Source organism: Macrobrachium nipponense, chromosome 28, assembly GCF_015104395.2.
Source record: "Macrobrachium nipponense isolate FS-2020 chromosome 28, ASM1510439v2, whole genome shotgun sequence".
NCBI lineage: Eukaryota > Metazoa > Arthropoda > Malacostraca > Decapoda > Palaemonidae > Macrobrachium > Macrobrachium nipponense.
The window spans coordinates 62205805-62228883 of record NC_087217.1 but is presented as its reverse complement, the minus strand read 5'-3'; the positions used below and the strand labels follow the sequence as shown (position 1 = coordinate 62228883).

Genomic DNA, 23079 nt, shown 5'->3' with positions numbered 1-23079 from the left:
AGCTGGAATTGACCTTGCACTGTAGCTTCGACTTGACTGACTGGAATTGACCCTCACTGTAGCTTAGACTTTGACAGGCTGGAATTGGACCTTGCACTGTAGCTTCGACTTGACTGGCTGGAATTGGACCCTTCACTGTAGCTTGGACTTTGACAGGCTGGAATTGGACCTTGCACTGTAGCTTCGACTTGACTGGCTGGAATTGGACCTTTCACTGTAGCTTGGACTTTGACAGGCTGGAATTGGACCCTTCACTGTAGCTTGGACTTTGACAGGCTGGAATTGGACCTTGCACTGTAGCTTCGACTTGACTGGCTGGAATTGGACCCTTCACTGTAGCTTGGACTTTGACAGGCTGGAATTGGACCTTGCACTGTAGCTTCGACTTGACTGGCTGGAATTGGACCCTTCACTGTAGCTTGGACTTCGACAGGCTGGAATTGGACCTTGCACTGTAGCTTCGACTTGACTGGCTGGAATTGGACCTTTCACTGTAGCTTGGACTTCGACAGGCTGGAATTGGACCCTTCACTGTAGCTTGGACTTTGACAGGCTGGAATTGGACCTTGTACTGTTACTGCTACTGACTGCTGGAATTGGACCTTTCACTGTAGCTTGGACTTCGACAGGCTGGAATTGGACCCTTCACTGTAGCTTGGACTTTGACAGGCTGGAATTGGACCTTGCACTGTAGCTTAGACTTGACTGGCTGGAATTGGACCTTTCACTGTAGCTTGGACTTCGACAGGCTGGAATTGGACCTTGCACTGTAGCTTCGACTTGACTGGCTGGAATTGGACCTTGCACTGTAGCTTCGACTTGACTGGCTGGAATTGGACCTTTCACTGTAGCCTGGACTTTGACAGGCTGGAATTGGACCTTGCACTGTAGCTTCGACTTGACAGGCTGGAATTGGACCCTTCACTGTAGCTTGGACTTTGACAGGCTGGAATTGGACCTTGCACTGTAGCTTCGACTTGACTGGGCGGGAATTGGAACCCTTCAACTGTGCTTGGACCCTTGACGGTTACTGGAAATTGGACCTTGGCTTGGACTTTGTAGCTTCGCTTGACTGGCTGTAATTGACCTTTGAACTGGTAGCTTCGACTTGACTGGCTGGAATTGGACCTTTCACTGTAGCTTTGACTTGACTGGCTGGAATTGGACCTTTCACTGTAGCTTGGACTTCGACAGGCTGGAATTGGACCCTTCACTGTAGCTTGGACTTTGACAGGCTGGAATTGGACCTTGCACTGTAGCTTCGACTTGACTGGCTGGAATTGGACCTTGCACTGTAGCTTAGACTTCGACAGGCTGGAATTGGACCTTGCACTGTAGCTTCGACTGGACTGGCTGGAATTGGACCTTTCACTGTAGCTTGGACTTCGACAGGCTGGAATTGGACCCTTCACTGTAGCTTGGACTTTGACAGGCTGGAATTGGACCCTTCACTGTAGCTTGGACTTTGACAGGCTGGAATTGAACGCTTCACTGTAGGCTTTGGAACCCTTTCGACAGGGCTTGAACTTGGACCCTTCACTTGGTTAAGGCCTTGGACTTTGACTTGGGCCCTTGGGAAATTTGGGACCTTTCACTTGGGTTAGGGCTTGGACCCTTCCCGACAGGCTGGAAATTGGACCTTCACTGTAGCTTCGACTTGACCTGGCTGGAGTGACCTTTCACTTTGGATTTCTTTTGTCTTGGACTTCGGCTTGGGGAATGTACTTGGACTTCGGAACAAATTGGCTGGAATTGGACCCTTTCACTGTTAGCCTTTAAGGACACTTTGACAGTCTTGGAATTGGGACCTTGCACTGTAAGGCCTTTAGACTTTGGACAAAAGGCCTGGAATTGGACCTTGCACTTTGTAAGGCTTGTTCCTTCGACCAGGCTGGAATTGGAGACGGCGGCCTTCACTGTATTCTGGGACGGTCGGACATGCTTTGGAATTTGAGGCTTATTCACTGGTAAAGGCTTTGGTACTTTTAACAGGGAATTGGTTTAATTGTTAACCTTTCAAACTGGTTAGCTTAAAAGACTTTGAACAGGAATTGGATTTATTGGACCCTTTCATTCACTGGTAAGCCTTGGACTTATTCGACAGGAATTGGGAATTGGGAAATTACCTTTCATTCACTGGTACTTGGTAGCTTGGCTTTGACAAAAGGGCCTGGAAATTGGACCTTTCACTGTAGCTTTTGGAATTGACCGGTTATTTGGAATTGGACCTTTCACTGGTTTAGCTTTGGAACGGTTCGACAAGGGCTGAATTGGAAACCCTTTTCACTGGTATTTCTTTGGACTTTGGAACATGGAATTGGAAATTGGACGCTTTACTCCTAAGGCTTTCACTTCGGACAGGCCTAAATTTTTGGGAAACCTTTTAACTGTAAAGCTTGGACTTTGGACAAGGATGGAATTGGACCTTTCACTGTAGCTTGGACTTTGAACAGGCTGGAATTGGACCCTTCACTGTAAGCTTTGGACTTTGACAGGAATTGGTTAATTGGGTACCTTTTTCCAACTTGAGCTTGGACCCTTTGACAGGTGGAGGAATTGGACCTTTCACTGTAGCTTGGACTTCGGGACAGGAATTGGAAAATTGACCTTTCACTTGGTTACTTGGCGTTTGACAGGCTGAATTGGACCCCCTTTCACTGTAGCTATTTGAACGGTTGACAAGGAGGAAATTGTTACCTTTTCACTGTAGCCTTGGGACTTTGACAGGCTGGATTGGAACCTTTCACTGTAGCTTGGACTTGACAGGAATTGGATTGACCTTTCACCTTTCGTTAGCTTGGACCTTTCGACGGCTTTAAATTGGAAAATTTCTTTTACTGTAGCTTGGCCTTCGACAGGAGGAATTGGACCTTCCCTGTAGCTTGGACTTGACAGGCTTGAATTGGACCCTTCACTGTAGCTTGGACTTTGACAGGATGGAATTGGACCTTTCACTGTAGCTTGGACTTTGACAGGATGGAATTGGACCTTTCACTGTAGCTTGGACTTCGACAGGATGAATTGGACCTTTACTGTGCTTGGCGTTGACAGGCTGAAATTGGACCTTTCACTGTAGCTGGCGTTGACAGGATGGAATTGGACCTTTCACTGCTAGCTTGGCTTCGACAGGTGGATTGGACCTTCACTGTAGCTGGACTTGACAGGATGGAATTGGACCTTTCACTCTAGCTTAGGACTTCGAACAGCTAGAATTGGAAATTCTTTAATGTAGCTTGGACTTCGACAGGATGAATTGACCTTTCACTTGTAGCTCGACTTTGACAGGCTGGGAATTGGACCCTTCACTGTAGCTTGACTTGACAGGATGGATTTGGAACCTTTTCACTGTAGCTTGGACTTTGACAGGATGGAATGGGACCTTTCACTGTAGCTTGGACTGGACAGGATGGACTTGGACCTTCACTGTAGGGGCTATGGAACTTTTACAGTATGGAATGGACTTTCACTGTAGCTTGAACTTTAAAAGGCCGGAATCGACCTTCACGGTATAGCTGGACTTCGACAGGATGGAAATGGAGCTTCACTGTAGCTTGGACTCGACAGGAGGAATTGGAGCTTTCACTGTTAGCTTGTGACTTAGACAGGCTGGAATTGGAGCTTTCACTTAGCTTGCGACTTTGACAGCTGGAATGAGCTTTCACTGTAGCTTGGACTTCTGACAGGATGGAATTGGAGCTTTCACTGTAGCTTGGACTTCGACAGGATGGAATTGGACCTTTCACTGTAGCTTCGACTTGACTGGCTGGAATTGGACCTTTCACTGTAGCTTTGACTTGACTGGCTGGAATTGGACCTTGACGTAGCTTAGACTTGGACAGGATGGAATTGGACCTTCAACTGTAGCTTGGACTTCGAAGGCTGGAATTGGGACCCTTCACTGTAAGCTTGGACTTTGACAGGATGGAATTGGGACCTGCACTGTAGCTTCGACTGACTCGGCTGGAAATTAGACTGGCACTATAGCTTGGACTTTGACAGGATGGAATGGAACCTTTCACTGTAGCTTGGACTTTGAAGGCGGAATTGGAGCTTCATTGTAGCTTGACTTCGACCAGGGGGGGCTGGGAATTGGACCCTTCACTGCGATGCTTAGACTTTGACAAGGCTGGAATTGGACCTTGCACATGTAGCTTTGACTTTGACAGGCTGGAATGCGACCTTTGCACTGTAGGCTATGGACGTCGACAGGCTGGAATTGGACCCTCACTGTAGCTTGGACTTTGACAGGCTGGAATTGGACCTTTCACTGTAGCTTGGACTTCGACAGGATGGAATTGGACCTTTCACTGTAGCTTGGACTTCGACAGGCTGGAATTGGAGCTTTCACTGTAGCTTGGACTTCGACAGGATGGAATTGGACCTTTCACTGTAGCTTGGACTTTGACAGGATGGAATTGGACCTTTCACTGTAGCTTGGACTTCGACAGGATGGAATTGGAACTTCACGTAGGCTTGGCTTTGACAGGTGGAATTGGACCCTTCACTGTAGCTTCGGACTTTGACAGGATGGAATTGGACCCTTCACTGTAGCTGACTTCGACAGGCTGTGAATTGGACCCTCACTGTGCTTGGACTTTGTAAAGATGGGAATTGGACCTTTCACTGTAGCTTGGACTTTGACAGGATGGAATTGGAGCTTTCACTGTAGCTTGGACTTCGACAGGATGGAATTGGACCTTTCACTGTAGCTTGGACTTTGACAGGCTGGAATTGGACCCTTCACTGTAGCTTGGACTTTGACAGGCTGGAATTGGACCTTTCACTGTAGCTTGGACTTTGACAGGATGGAATTGGAGCTTTTACTGTAGCTTGGACTTCGACAGGCTGGAATTGGACCTTTCACTGTAGCTTGGACTTTGACAGGCTGAATGGACCCTTCATGGAGTCTTGGACGTGGACCAGGATGGAATTGGACCTTTCACTGTAGCTATGGACTTGACAGGATGGAATTGGAGCTTCACCTGTAGCTGGACTTCGACAGGAGGAATTGGAGTCTTTCATGTAGTTGGACTTCGACAGGATGGAATTGGACCTTTCACTGTAGGTTGAATTTGACAGGATGGAATTGGACCTTTCACTGTAGCTTGGACTTCGACAGGCTGGAATTGGAGCTTTCACTGTAGCTTGGACTTCGACAGGATGGAATTGGACCTTTCACTGTAGCTTGGACTTTGACAGGATGGAATTGGAGCTTTCACTGTAGCTTGGACTTCGACAGGACTGGGATGACCTTCTGTAGGCTTGACTTCGACAGGATGGAATTGGAGCTTTCACTGTGATGGACTTTGACAGGATGGAATTGGACCTTTCAATGTAGCTTGGGAATTTGGGACAGGAATGGAATTGGACCTTATCACGGTAGGTTGAATTTGACACGGTGGGAATTGGACCTGTCACTGTAGCTTGGACTTCGAACAGGCTGAATTGGACTTTCACGTAGCTTGACATTGACAGGATGGAATTGGAGCTTCACTGTAGCTTGGACTTCGACAGGATGGAATTGGACCTTTCACTGTAGCTTGGACTTCGACAGGCTGGAATTGGACCTTTCACTGTAGCTTGGACTTTCGACAGGATGGAATTGGACCTTTCACTGTAGCTTGGACTTCGACAGGATGGAATTGGACCCCCACTGTAGCTTGGACTTCGACAGGAGGAATTGGACCTCTTCACTGTAGCTGGACTTTGACGGCTGGATTGGACCTTTCATGTAGCTTGCACTTAGACAGGATGGAATTGGACCTTTCACGGTAGCTTGGGACTTTGACAGGCGGAATTGGACCTTTTCACTGTAGCTGGACTTCGACAGGATGGATTGGACCTTTCACTGTAGCCTTGGACTTTGACAGGCTGGAATTGGGACCCCTCACTGTAGGCTTGGACTTGGACAGGCGGAATGGGACACTTTCACTGTAGCCTTGGACTTCGAACAGGCTGGAATGGACCCGCACTGTAGCTTGACTTTGAAAGGATGGAAGGACCGTTCGCTGTAGCTTGGCTTCACAGGCTGCGAATTGGCGCTGTACTGTAGCTTGGACTTTGACAGGATGGAATTGGACCCTTCACTGTAAGCTTGGACTTGACAGTGAGCGAATTGGAGAGTTTCCCTGTAAACTTGGCCTTGAAAAGGCTGGAATTGGACCCTTCACTGGTAAGTTTGGACCCTTTGACAGTGCCAGAATGGGCCTTTCAACTGTTAAGGCCCCCCCTTTTTTGGACTTTCGACAGGATGAATGGAGCTTTCCACTGTAAGCTGGACCTTTCGACAGGCCTGGACCTTGGGAACCGTCACTTGGTAGCTTGGATTCGACAGGCTGGGAATTGGAGCTTTCACTGTAGCTTGGACTTCGGACAAGGCTTGGAATTGGGACCTTTCACTGTAGATTGGATTTGACAGGCCTGGAATTGGGGGACCCTTTCACTGTAGCTTTGGACTTTCGGACAAGGCTTTGGAATTTTTGGACCTTGGACTTTCGTAACACGCTGGAATTGGACCTTTTCACTGTAACTTGACTTCGACAGGCTGGAATTGGAGCCCTTCACTTTAGCTTTGGGACCCTCGGACAGGCTGGAATTGGACCCTTCATGTAGCTTTGGACCTTTTGACAGGCTGGAATGGACCTTTCACTGTAGCTTTGGACTTCGACAGGCTGGAATGGACTTTCACTGTAGCTTTGGACTTCGAAAGGGGCTGGAATTGGACCTTTCAACTGGTTACCTTTGACTTCGACAGGCTGGAATTGGAACCCTTTTCACTAGGTTTGGCTTGGAACTTCGACAATTGGCTTGGCAATTTGGAGCTTTCACTTGTTTATCTTGGAATTCGACGGGCTGGAATTGGAGCTTTCACTGCCTGAAGGCAAATATAGAACATTATGATGCCTATTTCAAAAGCTCTGTTGGTGGGCATGACCATATGAAGGGTTTCGATGTCTGGTAAATTACCAGCGAAGGGCTTTTCTTACTAAAATTTTCTTTACCCTTCCACTGCGAGTCTATATCTGCATTTTTTCCCAGCCAGTCAGTCACTCCCTTTACTGAAGCAATGATTTAGGAAAATTGCCACGTTAACTAGTCTCTCTTATCGGCCTTGATTTCCTTTTACACGTGAAATAATCCCCAAAATGATCTATTTTGCAATATTGTATTTAGTGTACATTCCAAATTCTACGCTTCCACATCTCTCATAGTATCTGCTTCTGAGCATCTTATTTTTACTTTCTCGGTATCATATTAAAGGAATAAAAATCAGATGGGAGAGGTCATCTTTGCTGGAACAATAGAGAAAAAGAAAGGACATGATGAATAGAAGTAATCCAGAAGCACTCGCGCCATCTTTTAGAATCCAGAAACAAAAGTAAGGAAAAGAGTCCAGCAAATATTCGTTATCTTTAACGGTTTCTGAAGGAACAAAAAGTTGTAAATGATAATTATTTTAATGTTCTTATAAGCTGCGAGATGTGAATATAGAGAACAAGGTAAAAAAGAAGGGTTTGAATGAGAAGAGCAATGGAATAGAGGAAGAATATGTTGAAAAGAAAGTGATAGTGAGCTGAGGGAGAAAGTCCAAGATGAGGAATTGAAAGCAGATTGATGAGGATATAACATAGTCAACTTACGTAAACAAATAATGAATGTTGACTTACTTACAGCAACAAAAAAAAGAGGAGAGATGATTCAGTAATCAGGCCAAATAACAAAAGTTTTGAATTAAAATACAATATTGATGTTAAATGTTCATAACTGCCTAATAGAAACTATTTCAGTGATAAGGGAGGATGTGTGCTAAACTGATCAAATAAAAATAAATTGCTAAGAAATTACTATTGTAGATACAAATAAGTGCAGATGAAATAAACACACAAATTATTAGACGTGTGTACAACAGTTTACGTAATTATGATCATGTATTCATAGGTTCTGTAAATCTGTTAGGTACCTCTAATTATTAGCCCTGTAGGGGGATAGTAACGTCAGTGCACCTCATTCGGTGTAGTGTAGGCATTCTTTTTCTTTACCACCCTTATCCCTATATTAAGGGGTCGGTTGCCTGATGTGCCTTCTCTACTGCCTTCTATGAAAGGCCTCATCCTCCACCAAACCTCTTCTCTCCATATCTTCCTTCACTTATCTCGCCATCTAATTCTCTGTATTCCTCCCCCTCGATTTTCTTCCTCTAACAAGTTCCTCCCAAGCCCTCTTCACTCTCTCCTCGTCATCCATCCTTAACAAATGCCCATACCATCTCAATCGTGACTCTCTTATTACCTCTGTAATCTTTACTAAGCTTGCCCTACTTATTTCTTCATTTTCCAATCTCTCAAGCAGCGATATTCCCATAATCCACCTCAGCATTCTCATCTCTGTTCTATCAATCTTTACCTCCTCTTTATTTCTCAGAGCCCATGTTTCTGCTCCATGCATTTACACTGGTTTTATCACTGTGTTATATATCTTGACTCTTAGCTTGATTGGCATCTTCTTATCACATACCACTCCAGCTACCTCTCTCCACTTCCCCCATGCTGCTTTCATCCTACTGTCAACTTCAGCCTCACATCCTCCCTCTTGGCTTAAAGTAGATCCTAAGTATTTAAACTTTTCCACCTGTTTTATAATCGAGCCTCTTCTTTCTTGTATTACTATTCTGTCTCTATCTTCCCTACTTCTCTGCAAAGCCTGTTTCATTCACATTCACCTTTAAGCCACCCCTCTCTAAAAACTCCTGCCAACTTTCCAACCCTTCTCTGTGGGTCCTCCTCATTTTCAGCAGTAATCACCAGATCTAGGTATTTACGGATCATTGGTATACAACAACTCCTACAGCTCGTCATTCCTGATCTCTTCACTCAACACATCCATGACCAGCACAAAATAAAATGGCCCTAATACTGACCCCTGGTGTAATCCAGCACTAACTTCAAAGTTTTCTGTTTCCCTAACTGCTGTTATCACTTATGTGCTCGTTCTTTAATGTATCATCTCGACCAGCCTAACCAACTTTTCTGGGACTTTCCTTTTCCTTAAACACCAAAACATCACTTCTCTTGGGATTCTGTTGTATGCTTTCTCTAGGTCTATAAATGCACAATAGACCTCTTAGTTTCCCTCTAGCCTCTTTTCCTGTAGCTGTCTTACTATGAAGATGGCATCCACCGTCCCTCTTCCTCTCATGAATCCATACTGCTGTTCCCTGATCTTTACAATCTCTCTTAATCTCTATCCAGTATTCTCCCTAAAACTTTCAATCCATGCTCTGTTAGTTGAATTCCCTTGTAGTTACCACAATCCAGGACAGCTCCCTTCTGCTTGTATATATGAACCATTAAACTCTCCTCCCAATCCCTTGGCATTTCTTCCTCTTCACATATAGCTAATAATAAATCAGCATCCATTTCTCCCCCTCTGTACCTGGTAATTTGATCATTTCAACTTGGAACTCCGATGGACCTGGTGATTTACCATTTTTCATTTTCCTTAATGCTCTCTTCACTTCTGTATCCTGTATATCCATCACTGGTCCTTCCACCCTCTGTGCTTCTCCCATCTCCTCTCTCTCATTTCCAGTATTTAACAGTTGTTCAAAATACTCTCACCGTCTCTTCTTAATGTCTTCATCCCTATACAGTATATTTCCATCACTATCCTTGATGACACAATTTACCCACATCCTGTCTCTGACTTTTCCTCAAGTCTGAAATCTTATTGATATCCTGTTTTCCTTCTCTTGTTCCTAGTCTTTCATTCAACAGCTCTGCCGCCCTTCCTATAGCCATACCTACCCTCCTCCTCACCTTTCTTTCCTCTTCTCTGTACCTTACCTCTGCACCATGTGCATGCCTTACTTTCCAGTCTTTAAATACTTTCGATTTTCTTTTAATTGATTCTTGCACCTCTCCATTCTACCACCACGTTTCTCTTCTCAACACTCCATACTGCTGGTTCTTCCCACCAGTTCCTCTGCTTCCCCCACACATTTCTCTCTCATGTCTGCCTAGATATTTTCCACTTTGTTACCCTGCCCAAATTCTGTTCCCCCTTTCCAGACATCTCTCTCACAGTCCTCCTAAATTGCTCCCCCTTTTCTCCTCTAAGGTCCCAAATCTTAATTCTAGATCTTCTCTTTCTCTTTTTGGGTTTCTTACCTCTCATTTTAAAATCCATCAGCACCAACCTATGCTGTTTAACACACGCTTCTCGCAAGATCACTTGCCGTTTGTCACATTGCTTTTGTCAGCTCCTCTAACCTGGATGTAATCTATTTGGTTCTGCACTCCTCCACTTTCATAACTTATCAAGTACTCATCTAACTTATCAAGTACTTATCTAACTTTTGAAACCATGTGTTCATATAGGCCAATTCAAAACTCTGAGCCATCTCCAATAAATAATCCCCATCTTCATTTTTAATTCCAAACCCATGTTTACCATGTACCTCCTTAAACCCATCTCTTCTCCTTCCCACCCTGGCATTCATATCAGCTGCTATTATTAGTTTCTTCTCCTCTTTCACTGTTCTAATGGCAGCCTCAAACTCTTGTCTAAATAATTCTTTCTCTTGCTCTTGGCTCCCCATCTGAGGAGCGTATACTGATATTCTATTTACTACCTTGTCCCCTATTATTATTGGAATCTTTAAAAGCCTACCTATCATTTATTCTCTTTACTTCTACCACTTTTTCCTTTCAGTTGTTACTTACTGTAATATTGCTTATTACAGTTCCACTCCATTCCCACCTAGTCTCCTGTACTATCAAGAAATTTATCCTCCTCCTCTCCATTACATCTACTGTCTCCCTCAGTTTTCCTGTTAGAGTACCTACATTCCATGTACCTGCTCATATTTTCCGCTGTTTCACTAGCTTCTTTGGCCGCAGTCGTGACCCCTGCAGTACCCCTCGCTCATTTATCATGCTAGTTGGAGGATTCTGACGAGCGTTGTTTACAGGGGACACCCTAGCCGCACTCATATTCCTTAAAACATCAGGCATGTTTGGCAAAGGGGGTTTTTACGACTACATACCCTTGTTGTCATCAACCACAGTTATTGGCAGTGGGCCTAGCCTTTAACTAAAAAGTCCACCTGGAAGGCAGCAGTTTCCACAGTTATTGGCAGTGGGACTAGCCTTTTACAAAAAGGTAAGACTGCAAGGCAGCAGTTTCCACAGTTACTGGCAGTGGGCCTAGCCTTTTACTAAAAATAAGACTGCAGGGAAGCAGCTGTCCTTTTTGTCGCCTTTTACAACCCGCAGAACCTACATTACGTAAGTATTTTTGCAGCATCCCTTCACCCCCTAGCTACAACTACTTTCATTCTTTTACCGTACCTCCGTTCATATTCTCTTTCTTCCATCTTACTGTCTACCCTCTCCTAACAATTGTTTCATAGTGCAACTGCGAGGTTTCCCTCCTGTAACACCTTTCAAACCTTTTACTGTCAATTTCCGTTTCAGCGCTGAATGGCCTTAGGTGCCCCAGTGCTTGGCATAATGCTAAAAATCTATATAAAACAAATCAAATCGAAGTCATTAGTTAAAAAGCTATTACTGCGTTTTACTTAATTGCTGGACAGTAAACTTATTTCTGGCTTTAAAAAAAGGGATTAATAATTATCAGTATCGAAGGATCTTCCCTCGTTTCAGATACTGGTATGTGTATTCATAGATGTGTACAACAGTTTACGCAATTAAGATCATATATTTATAGCCTCGTTAAATCTGTGAATTACCTCCTATTCATTAGTGATATATATAATAGCTGGACAATAAACTTTTTTTACTTCTAAAAATGGATCAGTTATTATCAATATCAAAGGATTGGCTTGTTTCTTAGTTGTGTTGTTCATAATCCCGAACTTAGTGTAATAACTTGTGTAGCAGTGAATTAGGTGACAATTTAAACGAGAAATTCTTTTTCACAACGTGACCCTTGTGGGAGGAGCACGTGTGCATTAAATCATTATCATACCTAATGAAAGTGTCGGAACATTTTTCTGCTTTTGGAAGTCTAAAAGATATGCAGTATTTCAGTTTTTTGTAAGATTGTTTGTGAATGATTTACAGTAACATAAATAATATAATCGAAAGTAATCATCATGTTAAAAAGTGACTATTATCTTTATTACTAAGGAACTAATACAAAAACCTTTACAATGAGCGTTGCCCCTTGCTTTGCTTGGTCAGAGAGATAGAAAGGACTCTTCAAAGGATCCCTGTGTTTGGAGGCAGAAGGATGTATATTCTTATGTTTCCTGTTCGTATGGAAGTTGACTGCAGGCGTTATATCAACTCTGCCTTTTCTAAAGCAGAGCTCTCAGGACTTCTGCTCTGTTCCAGCGAGCTTCTGAAAGGGTAACATAATACTTTGGTTTTGGATGTGGTCAGTATTTAAATGCCCAAGTATTTAAGGGGTCTGATTATCACAAAATCATGGACACTACATTTTAACTAGTTCAGCGAAGTAGAATCTTTTTAGACGCTTCTGCCAACGGACGCCACTACGATTTTTATTTTATGTTAGGTATTATATATTTTTTTGGGGGGTGGGGCAGGGGTGTTGTGGGGGATGGGGTGGGGTCAGCTCAACAGTGCTTTCCGTCTTTTACTTGTGGTATGTTCGCGTTCTCCTATTCCTCCCGAGATGGTGACATTCTCTAACTGTATCTTCTTCATCTGAAAACAAATTGCTCTGGCCAGCCCAATGACTGTGGAGATTTGATTCGTGTTCCGTCTAGCTAAACTGCTTTTTAAAAATCCCAGTAATCCAGACAATGAAAATAACGAGAAAAACATTTATTTGAGAAAAATATAAAAAATGGAAGGAGTAGTGAATTAATTTCTATACCTCCAGAAAGCACATCGATTCTCGCGTAGTTTTGAATAGTTTGCCATGAAACTCCAATAGCCCCAACTCCCCCAGAAGGCTGTCCAAATGACGACCAGCTTTGGAGCTATGGATGAATTTTGGTACTGTTGGACGCATGGCTCCTCCTTCTCTTCCTCTGTGAGGAGAAAAGTGTAGAATTTTCATTTTGCTTCAGTAAACTTTGTCATATATATATAAAATATATATATATATATATATATTATATATTATATATTATATATATATATCTATATATATATATATATTATTAAAATAAATATATATATATAATATATATATATATATATATATACCATAGCTATTTATATATATTATATATCTTATATATATAGATATATATATATATATATATATATATATAGATATATATAGATATATATATATAAGGGGCTAATATATATATATATATATATTATTTTTTATATATATATATATATATAATATATATATATGATATATAAGGGGCATTCCTTGGGGTTACAGTCGGGGTTCCGTTCCCGGCAGGGCACTGAAAGCCAAAAATAGCCTTGACCCGAATCATCATAATGGGAACAATAGCAACAGGGCTGTAAGTTCGGGTTACAGCGCCATGAAACAGGTTAACAGCACCATGAGGCAAGAGCCTTACGTCTGGAATGACTCAACCTGAACCTGATGTAACCTGGGACTACCTGTAGTTTAGTATATATATATATATATATATATATATATATATATATATATATATATATATATATTATATATATATATATATATATATATATATATATATATAATGCACAGGGAGCAGGAGCAGGAACAAACATGGCGAAGTATTTTACACTTTATTCCGACGCGTTTCGCATTCAGCAGAATGCATCTTCAGGGTCTGTATAATAAATAATGACTAATATAAATAAAATTGATCTGATCAATTTTATTTATATTAGTCATTATTTATTATACAGACCCTGAAGATGCATTCTGCTGAACGCGAAACCCGTCGGAATAAAGTGTAAAATACTTCGCCATGTTTGTTCCTGCTCCTGCTCCCTGTGCATTTTATCACTTTGGCTGACTCGCCTGCTATCTCCGTTCATATATATATATATATATATATATATATATATATATATATATATATATATATATATAAATTTTTTTTATCACATCACCATGATTCACAGACTACATACATTAAGCTACAAATGCCCTTTAATACCAAATTTGCTCTACCTCGAAATTAATATATTTTCATGTGTTGACCAAAGAAGAATTTTTTAGTTGATGATAATTTCGTCTTTGCGTGGATTGGAACCAGTGGACAGAGGAGAAATCAGGACTTCAATGACATTACCGACTCGGCCAACAAGTGAGGTTATTGGTCGAGTAGGTAATGTCACTGAAGTCCTGATTTCTCCTCTGTCCGCTGGTTCGAATCAATGAGGAGATGAAATTATTATTAACTAAAAGATTCCCCTTCGGTTAACATATATATTAATTCCGAGGTAGAGTGCATTGGATATTAAAGGACATTTGTAGCCTAATGCATATATATATATGTGTGTGTGTGTGTGTGTATATCAATTCAGGAATGCCGAAGACACGTGGATGTTTAAAAAGATTTATTCATTAAGAAACGTTTTGCACATGACTATGTGCATCATCAGTCTGAAAAATGACAAAATAATAACATTAAAAATACTGAAAATACACAGGCTTCTTAAAATGACAATTAAAAACATTAAAAGACTAAAAATAAGAAGCAAAGTAAGAACAACTGCTGTTACACCAACCTTCAGGTACAAAGGAAGAAGATAGAATGACCAAAGAAGGAACACCAACCTCCAAAGACGACTATGCCAGATATAGTTGAGCAGAGGAGCAGCCACCGTTTAACGATGGAATGAGTCTGTCTTTTATTATATAATGACTAAAATCATGCTATCAATTGTAAAATTGAGGTCAAGAAGCAGCACTTTTCCATATTAGGGTATTCTAAGGATGCAGATTATCTGACTACCTTAGAGTCATTACATATTAAAAGACTCGTTCCATCGTTAAACGGTGGCTGCTCCTCTGCTTAACTATATCTGGCATAGTCGTCTTTGGAGGTTGGTGTCCCTTCTTTGGTCATTCTATCTTCTTCCTTTGCTCCTGAAGGTTGGTGTAACAGCAGTTGTTTTTACTTTGCTTCTTATTTTTAGTCTTTTAATGTTTTTAATTGTCATTTTAAGAATCCTGTGTATTTTTAGTATTTTCAATGTTATTATTTTGTTATTTTTCAGACTGATGATGCACATAGTCATGTGCGAAACGTTTCTTAATGAATAAATCTTTTAAAACATCCATGTGTCTTCGGCATTCCTGAATAATTGATGTTTGAGGATCATACTGCAGATAGTATATATATATCTTACAAGTGTGTAATGTTAGTGAATTACATATCATGTGTTGCTTGGAGACAGATTGAGCTGTAGGGGCAGCTTTCTTGAATGAAGGAATTTGATACGTAAGCATTTTAATCTGGAGACTGCTCGTCCTGTCATCAAGGCAGTTTGGGGTGTGTCAAGTATGTACATTCGTTTGTACGGATGTTACAGGTCTAATCGACCAAGGCACTTGCGAGAGGCACATTCTTTTTATGAGAAGAAAGAGGTCGGTTTGGTATATGCCAGGTGTCGGGAGAAAAACCTCATCTTAAAGGTATGGCACATATTTTGTAGGACTTAGAAAACCGTTACCTTTGAAAAGAGAGAGAAATGTGAAATACATTCCTTCACTTAAGATTACTTTTAAAAAGAGTGATGTGTGAAGTGTATCTTTTATCCAATATTATCTTTATTACAGATGGGTTTTATTCCATGGTATTAGAGACGGGATTCTCTAACCTGAGTAATATAATGAAACGATCGACATTCTGGGTCTGGGAGTGAATTCTTAGCCAGGAGGGTAAAATGATAACTTACTAGTTTTCTTTGTGGGCAGACTTGGGTGTTTATCACTGTGACTTATTAATCATTTTGTTCTATTTTATATTCATCTGCTTTGGGTGATAAATAGTATATTTTTGTGCTTACGTGATCTTAATAGCCTAATGACATGTTTGCAGACAGAGGGCACCCTTGACAACAGGTAAGGGTTTCCAATTTGTGTAGCTTTAATAAAAGGGTGTTTAGATATATATATATATATATATATATATATATATATATATATATATATATATATATATATATATATATATGCAGCTGTAGGTAAATTCGGAGTAGGCACAAGAAATGACAGAGAAGACATACCTGTAGAATTTGCTGAATAATCTAAAAATCATGAACACCTTTTTTTGTAAAAAGGAATATAGAAAATGGACTATGAGATGCCCAACCGGAGAAACGAAAAACGAAATAGATTTTATTCTTGGTGAAAAAGTTAATTTACTTAAAGATGTAACAGTGTTAAACAAGTTCAAGTCAAGCGACCGTAGAATGGTGAGAAGTAAAATTTGTCTAGATCTAAGGAAAGCGAGATAAAAACTAATTTTAAGAAAGATAATAAACACTCCTGTAATAAGAGAAAAATCTGATGAGTATAGTTTAACAATACAAAATAGCTACTCCCAGCTACATGATGAAATGGAAGCAAGTAAAGAAGAAATGAATAGTAACTTAACAAAATTTGTATTGGAATCGGCACAAGAGATAGATAGAAAAGTTCCTTAACTAGATCAAGGAAAACTATCAGAAAACACCAAAAACATAATAAAGAAACGATTGGAAATGAGGGTAAAATCCAAGAGAGACGAAATAGAACTAGCAGAACTATCCAAAACAATAAACAAACTAAAGACCCAAGACATTGGTAAACACAATCAGAACAAAATTGAGGAAACGCTAAAGAAGGGAAGAATCATCAAGTTGCTGAAAAGAAGACTTGGAACAGGGCGCCAACTGATATTTGCTTTAAAGGATGAAAATGGAAATATTATCAACAAAAGAGATGGAGTGACAAAAAATGCTCAGGATTTTATAGAATGCTGTACAGTTGTGGTACAGGAAATAACTTTGTCAATAGAAATAATGAAACACCAGAGCCAGTACCAAAAGTAACAGTAGGAGAAGTAAAGAAACCATTAAAAGGCATGAAAAGAAACAAAACAGCAAGAGAAGATGGCCTAACAATTGATTTGATAATAGATGGAGGAGATTTCATAATAGTAAAACTCGCTGAACTCTACATTAGATTCTTGCAAGAATGCTCTATACCAACTGTTTGGAAGTTTACTCTCAGTAATATATAAAATATATATTACTGAGAGATCATATTAGGCCGAATAGAAAGACAGCTAGACTTTAATCAACCAAGAGAGCAGGCAGGTTTAGAAGCGGGTATTCAACAACTGACCATATCCATGTAATTAACCAGCTAAAGGAAAAATCAACAGAGCATGACAAACCACTATGTATGGCATTCGTAGGCTATGAGAAAGCTTTTGATTCTGTCAAAACTCAGCAGTAATAAAAACCCTTCAAAAGCAGGGAATAGATGAATCTTATGTTAGAACAGTTGAAGATATCTACACGGGTAGCATAGCAATCCTAAAACTACATAAAGACAGCGAGAGATTTCCAACTGAGAAAGGAATTAGACAGGGAGACCCCATCTCTCCTAAATTTTTAAGAATTTAGAATGGGAAAATGTAGGAATTAATATAAATGGGGAATACCTTAACAACTTAAGACTTTCAGATGACATAATTGTAGTCAGTAAATCAGGGGAGGAATTACAAAAGATGATAGAAGACCGGAATAGAGAAAGCAGAAAAGTAGGACTGAAAATGAATATGAGTAAAACTAAGATAGTGTTCAATGACAATGCAGAGACAACAAATAAGGGTTATGGACGAACCTCTAGAGATTGTTAATGAATATACGCACTTAGGACGGACAGTAAGTGTTTCCCCAGGATATGAGACCGAAATTAAAAGGACTAGCATGGGATGGAGAGCTTTTGGTAAACAAAATGAAATTATGAAAAGTAAAATGCCGCTCTCTCTCTAAAAAAAAAAAAAAAGTATTTAATCAGATAGTCCTACCAGTATCAACTTATGCATCAGAAACTCGGAGCCTTACTAAAGCCTTAGAAGATAAGCTAATTACAACTCAAAGAGCTATGGAAAGAATGATGATGGGAATAACACTAAGGGACAGAAAAAGGGCAACATGGATACGAGAGCAAGCTGAAGTAGAGGATATTACAACAACAACCAAGGAAAAGAAATGGACGTGGGAAGGACATATAATGAGAATATCAAATAATAGATGAACAAACAGAATGAGTCCCTAGAGATTGCAAACAAAGCAAGGGAAGGAGAAGAAGACGATGGATTGACGAGCTAAGAAAATTTGCGGGTATAGAATGGCATAGAAAGACCACAAACAGACGAGAGTGGAAGGACATGTCTAAGGCCTTTGTCCTGCAGTGGACTAACAACGGCTGATGATGATGATGATGATGATGATATATATAATTACATTTATTATGATTATATATCTATATATATTATATATATATATAATTATATATATTATATATATATATATATATTATGTTATCTGTGTCACTGGTGATCACAAAACTGCAACATTCTGCTTTTATGTTCCCATACAAAAATATAAAGAAATTCAGTTTCTTTACTTCTTAATACTTGTTATATAATAATTGCAATAAATTATTCATTAGGGTAACTACGACAAAACAAAATTTAGTTTCTCAATACTCTCTTAAAAGTTTCCTAATGAATTCCGTGAATGAATGCTGGCAGTTATTTTATAATCGATCATTTCATTGTATTCTTCAAAGGTGTATCAAAAGGCCATGTAAATTTTTTTATTTTTTCAAGAATTATATAAACATATTTTGGTCAAAAATCAGCTTTAAAACTGAAGAGACCAGTCTGAAATTATTAGAAAAACCATTTAGCTAACTTTTATCATTGGAGATGCCTCAATATTTGTCTAAAATATTGCTCAAACCTACAAAAGAGTTCGAACTCTTGAAACATTCTCACCATAGCAGAAATATGTCCATTTGACCTTACCTGTGACAACTTCACGACGAGGAGGTGGCATGCGACTTTTTTGTATTTCTGACTGGTTTCCAGCTGGCTTCCAGGGATAGACTTTATAGGGTGAGAACATGAGGTACAGTGGCAGCAAGGTCAGGATGAAATACCCTGATAATCTCACTAGCCTCATTCCGGCTTTGGGATTCGCCATTTGTCACCCTTTGAAGGAAGAACAATGGCCGACGTTGCTGAAGTGTGGAAGTCAACTGAGTAACCTGTAACCCAAATTAGGTGCTTGGCGCGAACTGCTCATGGGTCGTCACAGGTAAACCCAATTGGTGAGTTAAGTACTGTATCTGAAAAGGAGAGACCATAGCACCATCATCGATAGACGTTACAATCCGAGACATTACAATAATCAAGGTTTTCATTAAACTTCTACTTGTAGTTATTGACATTCACATCTATTCATGACAAGGGGGAATTTCATGTCCCATGTTGATATAAGTTCTCCTCGATATAACAAGTGTTAAGAGATACATCTGTTGCTCATTTTTTTTAAATGGTGTCTCAAGTAATTGACTTAATTGCTTTGGTTAAAATGTCAATTTTAATTACGTAATTTCCGTAATTCGACAAAACTTGTACAAGTTTGATAAACATTCTAGGGAATTAATTTTCAGTTTCTTATATGTGCATCATCGTATAAGTAACATGAATATCTATTATTTTTCTATGAAAAGAGATATTGTAAAACCTATCTAATATCAGTGTCAGTAAATATTCCCTGATGTACAGCCGGTTACAAAAGCGGTGTCGCCCCGCCTGGCCTGGCTCGGTGAGATCATGCCCTTCTTGCCCTGAAAGTGGCCTGCGTTCAAACAACCAGTACATAGTTAGAATGGTTCGAAAGGGAGGAGGAGGGAAATTACGGTAATCACGCAAAGAAATACAATATTGAATGAAATATATATGGACAGAGAGAGAGAGAGAGAGAGAGAGAGAGAGCTTTTATTCCTGTTTAGTTATTAATCGGATGGATATACTTGAGACCTTCTGCTTTAAGAAACATGTTATCATATATATTTTGGAAAATAATTATTATGAAATCTTACCACATTGTATTGTTTTTAATCGTTATCACATTTTCTAAATAAAAAATGCCTTAAATATTGTTGGAACTGACTATTCATATTAATATTATTCAGACGAAAATACCCTTTTTAATTATACTATAAGCAGCTGTATTCTCTCTCTCTCTCTCTCTCTCTCTCTCTCTCTCTCTCTCTCTCTCTCTCTCTTATTCTGTCCTCCGTCTTATATCGCTTGGATTGACTTTTTGAATAATGGTAGATGTTTGATATGTCATTTGGATGTGGCCAAGGATCACAAAACCGTAAATGGCTACTCTACCAACTTGTGCTAGGCTGTATCTATTTTTGCCCTAGAATGACTGGACTAAATTACCTGTATTACCAATAATATACGAATCTGGTCACAAAGATGTTACACACCAGGTTTTGTAGCTGTGGGTTGTATAAGTCATCAAAGCATCAATTTTGCAAAGATATTATTTTATCAATTAATCTATGCTAAGAACACATTACTGGATATGCTAATCTAGTACAACAGGAATTGTATTTATGGCATAACTTAGTTGATTTACAACTATCTAGGCTACTTATAGAAAGTATTTCAATTTGCTATATTTCGTATATTATAGAATATTTATTAAATTATTACCAAAACTATTTGTGAAAATAATTTATGCGAAATGAAATGCAGTGAAATGTGCTCATCGGTGTACCAACATAATGATGATGAGGTATAAAGTATGTATGTGTTGCAAAACCGTATACTATTACCATATTATTTAGTGTCTCAAAATATTTGGTGATAGACTTTAGACCTGGTCAGATCGGTCACGTCTTTGTTAACTATTCCCCCCCACCGAAATTCAACCCCCTCCCTCAACCCCACCTTCCATCTCACGCTTGCTCACTCACTTCGCCTCTATTTGTGGCTTCAGCGGCTAATATCCAACACACCTTATTGGTGTTTGCCCCCCAAGCTATTCAAGAAACCCACCACTTTCGATGTCTCCTGGTCATTAGTCTTTTACGTAGCCATGTTTTTATTTTTTGTAGTAAAATAATTGTAAACATTTGGAAAATATAATGGCGTATGAAATACTGTCAACTGAGTATTATTTTACCTTCCAAAAAGCATCCATCAGAAGAATCTCATAATAACTGTAAGACATTGAAATCCCAAACATGAGGAGGTGCGGGGATAGATGGTTATTTAAAACAAGGTGGGTGTTAAAGGTGATGGGGACAGGTGACATTGGGTGACCTTAATTTAAGTCTTGACGGGTTTGCTTATCAACATTTATAAGGTAATGCTAGTAATACCTTTACTGATAGCAGTTAATATCAATGATTCTAAGTCGCCATCACATCTGGCACATAGCGTTATAGGGTTACTGAGTTCACCTTTGTATATCTGGTTAATGTCTGTAACTATCGTTTAAGTTATGAATCCTGGTTTTCACACGAGGTAACGTGCCACACAGAGCCATGGACGAGCTGTATATAACGCCAGTGGTCTTGACTGTCTGTCGTCTTTGCAGCCTTTGAGGTAGTATATGCTCAACAGAGTTGCCTTTGTTTGCTGCCGCCATCCCTACAAACGTTGCCATAGGTAAGTATATAATACATAAATTATAGTGCACAACATTATGTTAGAACAGTTATTCCAAACATATAGATAAACACAATGACCTCGACTAACACTTACCTAAGCGTAGATAATCGTAATTACCAAATAAACCTCCACAAAGGCTGCAAACACGACTGTCAAGACCACTGGCGTTCTATACAGCTCGTCCATGGCTCTGTGTAGCGCGTTACCTCGTGGGAAAACCAGGATTCATAACATGAACGATAGTTACAGACATTAACCAGATATACAGAGATGATATCAGTAATCCTATAATGCTATGTGGCAGTCGTGATGAGGACTTCGAATCATTGATATTAACTGCTATCAGTAAAGGTATTACTAGCATTACCTTATAAATGTTGATAAGCGAACCCGTCAAGACTAAATTAAGGTCACGCAATGTCACCTGTCTCCCATCACCTTTAACACCCACCTTATTATAAATATCCTTCTACCTCCGGACCTCCTTATGTTCGGGATTTCAGTGTCTTACAGTTATTATGAGATTGTTCTAATGGATGTTTTTTTGGATGGTAAAACAATACTCGGATGACAATATTTCATACACCATCTATTTTCCAAATGTTTAAAAATTTTCATTACAAAAAATAAAAACATGGCTATATAAAAGACTAATGAGCAGGAGATATCGAAAGTGGTGGGTTTCTTGAATAGCTTGGAGGGGGACACCAACAAGGTGTGTTGGACGTTACCGCTGAAGTCACGAATACAGGTGGAGTGAGTGAGCAAGCTGGAGCCAGAGGGCAGGGGGTGGCAGGAGGTGGGGGGAAGGGTGGTTAGCTAAGACGGGACCATCTCATATATGAATATAATAGAATATAAGAAATATAGCAAATTGAAATACTTTCTAAAAGTAGCCTAGATGGTTGTGAGGGGTGGAGCCAAGTGGCCCATCACACTCAAAAACTGGTAACTCAACTAACTTATGCCAAAATACAAATCCTGTTGTACTAGATTAGTATATCCAGTAATGTGTTCTTAGCATAGATTAACTAATAAAATAATGTCCTTGCAAAATTGATGCTTTGATGACTTATACAACCCACGGCTACAAAACCGGGTGTGTAACATCCGTGTGACCAGATTCGTATATTATTGGTAATACAGGTAATTATAGTCCAGTCAATCTAGGACAAAAATAGATAAAGCCTAGCACAAGTTGGTAGAGTCGCCATTTACGGTTTTGTAGTCCTTGGCCACATCCAATAACATGTCAAACATCTACCATTATTTAGATAACCAATCCAGGCGATATAAGACGGAGGACAGAATGAGAGAGAGAGAGAGAGAGAGAGAGAAAATACAGCTGCTTATAGGATAATTAAAAATGATATTTTCGTCTGAATAATATTAATATGAATAGCCAGTTCCAACAGTATTTAGAA

The 23079-nt window shown here is 39.8% G+C and overlaps 1 protein-coding gene across 3 annotated transcripts in view; it reads right to left on the bottom strand.

Moving 5' to 3' along the window:
* The window catches only part of LOC135201353 (uncharacterized), a 43290-nt gene that overhangs the window by 2846 nt on the left and 17365 nt on the right, over positions 1–23079 (bottom strand). For all 3 annotated transcript variants that reach the window (XM_064230197.1, XM_064230196.1, XM_064230198.1), the window contains 2 exons: positions 18983–19305; positions 12865–13021 (listed from right to left, as the gene is read on the bottom strand). In XM_064230197.1, the coding sequence (XP_064086267.1) occupies positions 12865–13021; positions 18983–19160 (335 nt within the window). In that variant the 5' untranslated portion in view covers positions 19161–19305. The remainder of the gene's footprint in view (positions 1–12864; positions 13022–18982; positions 19306–23079) is intronic.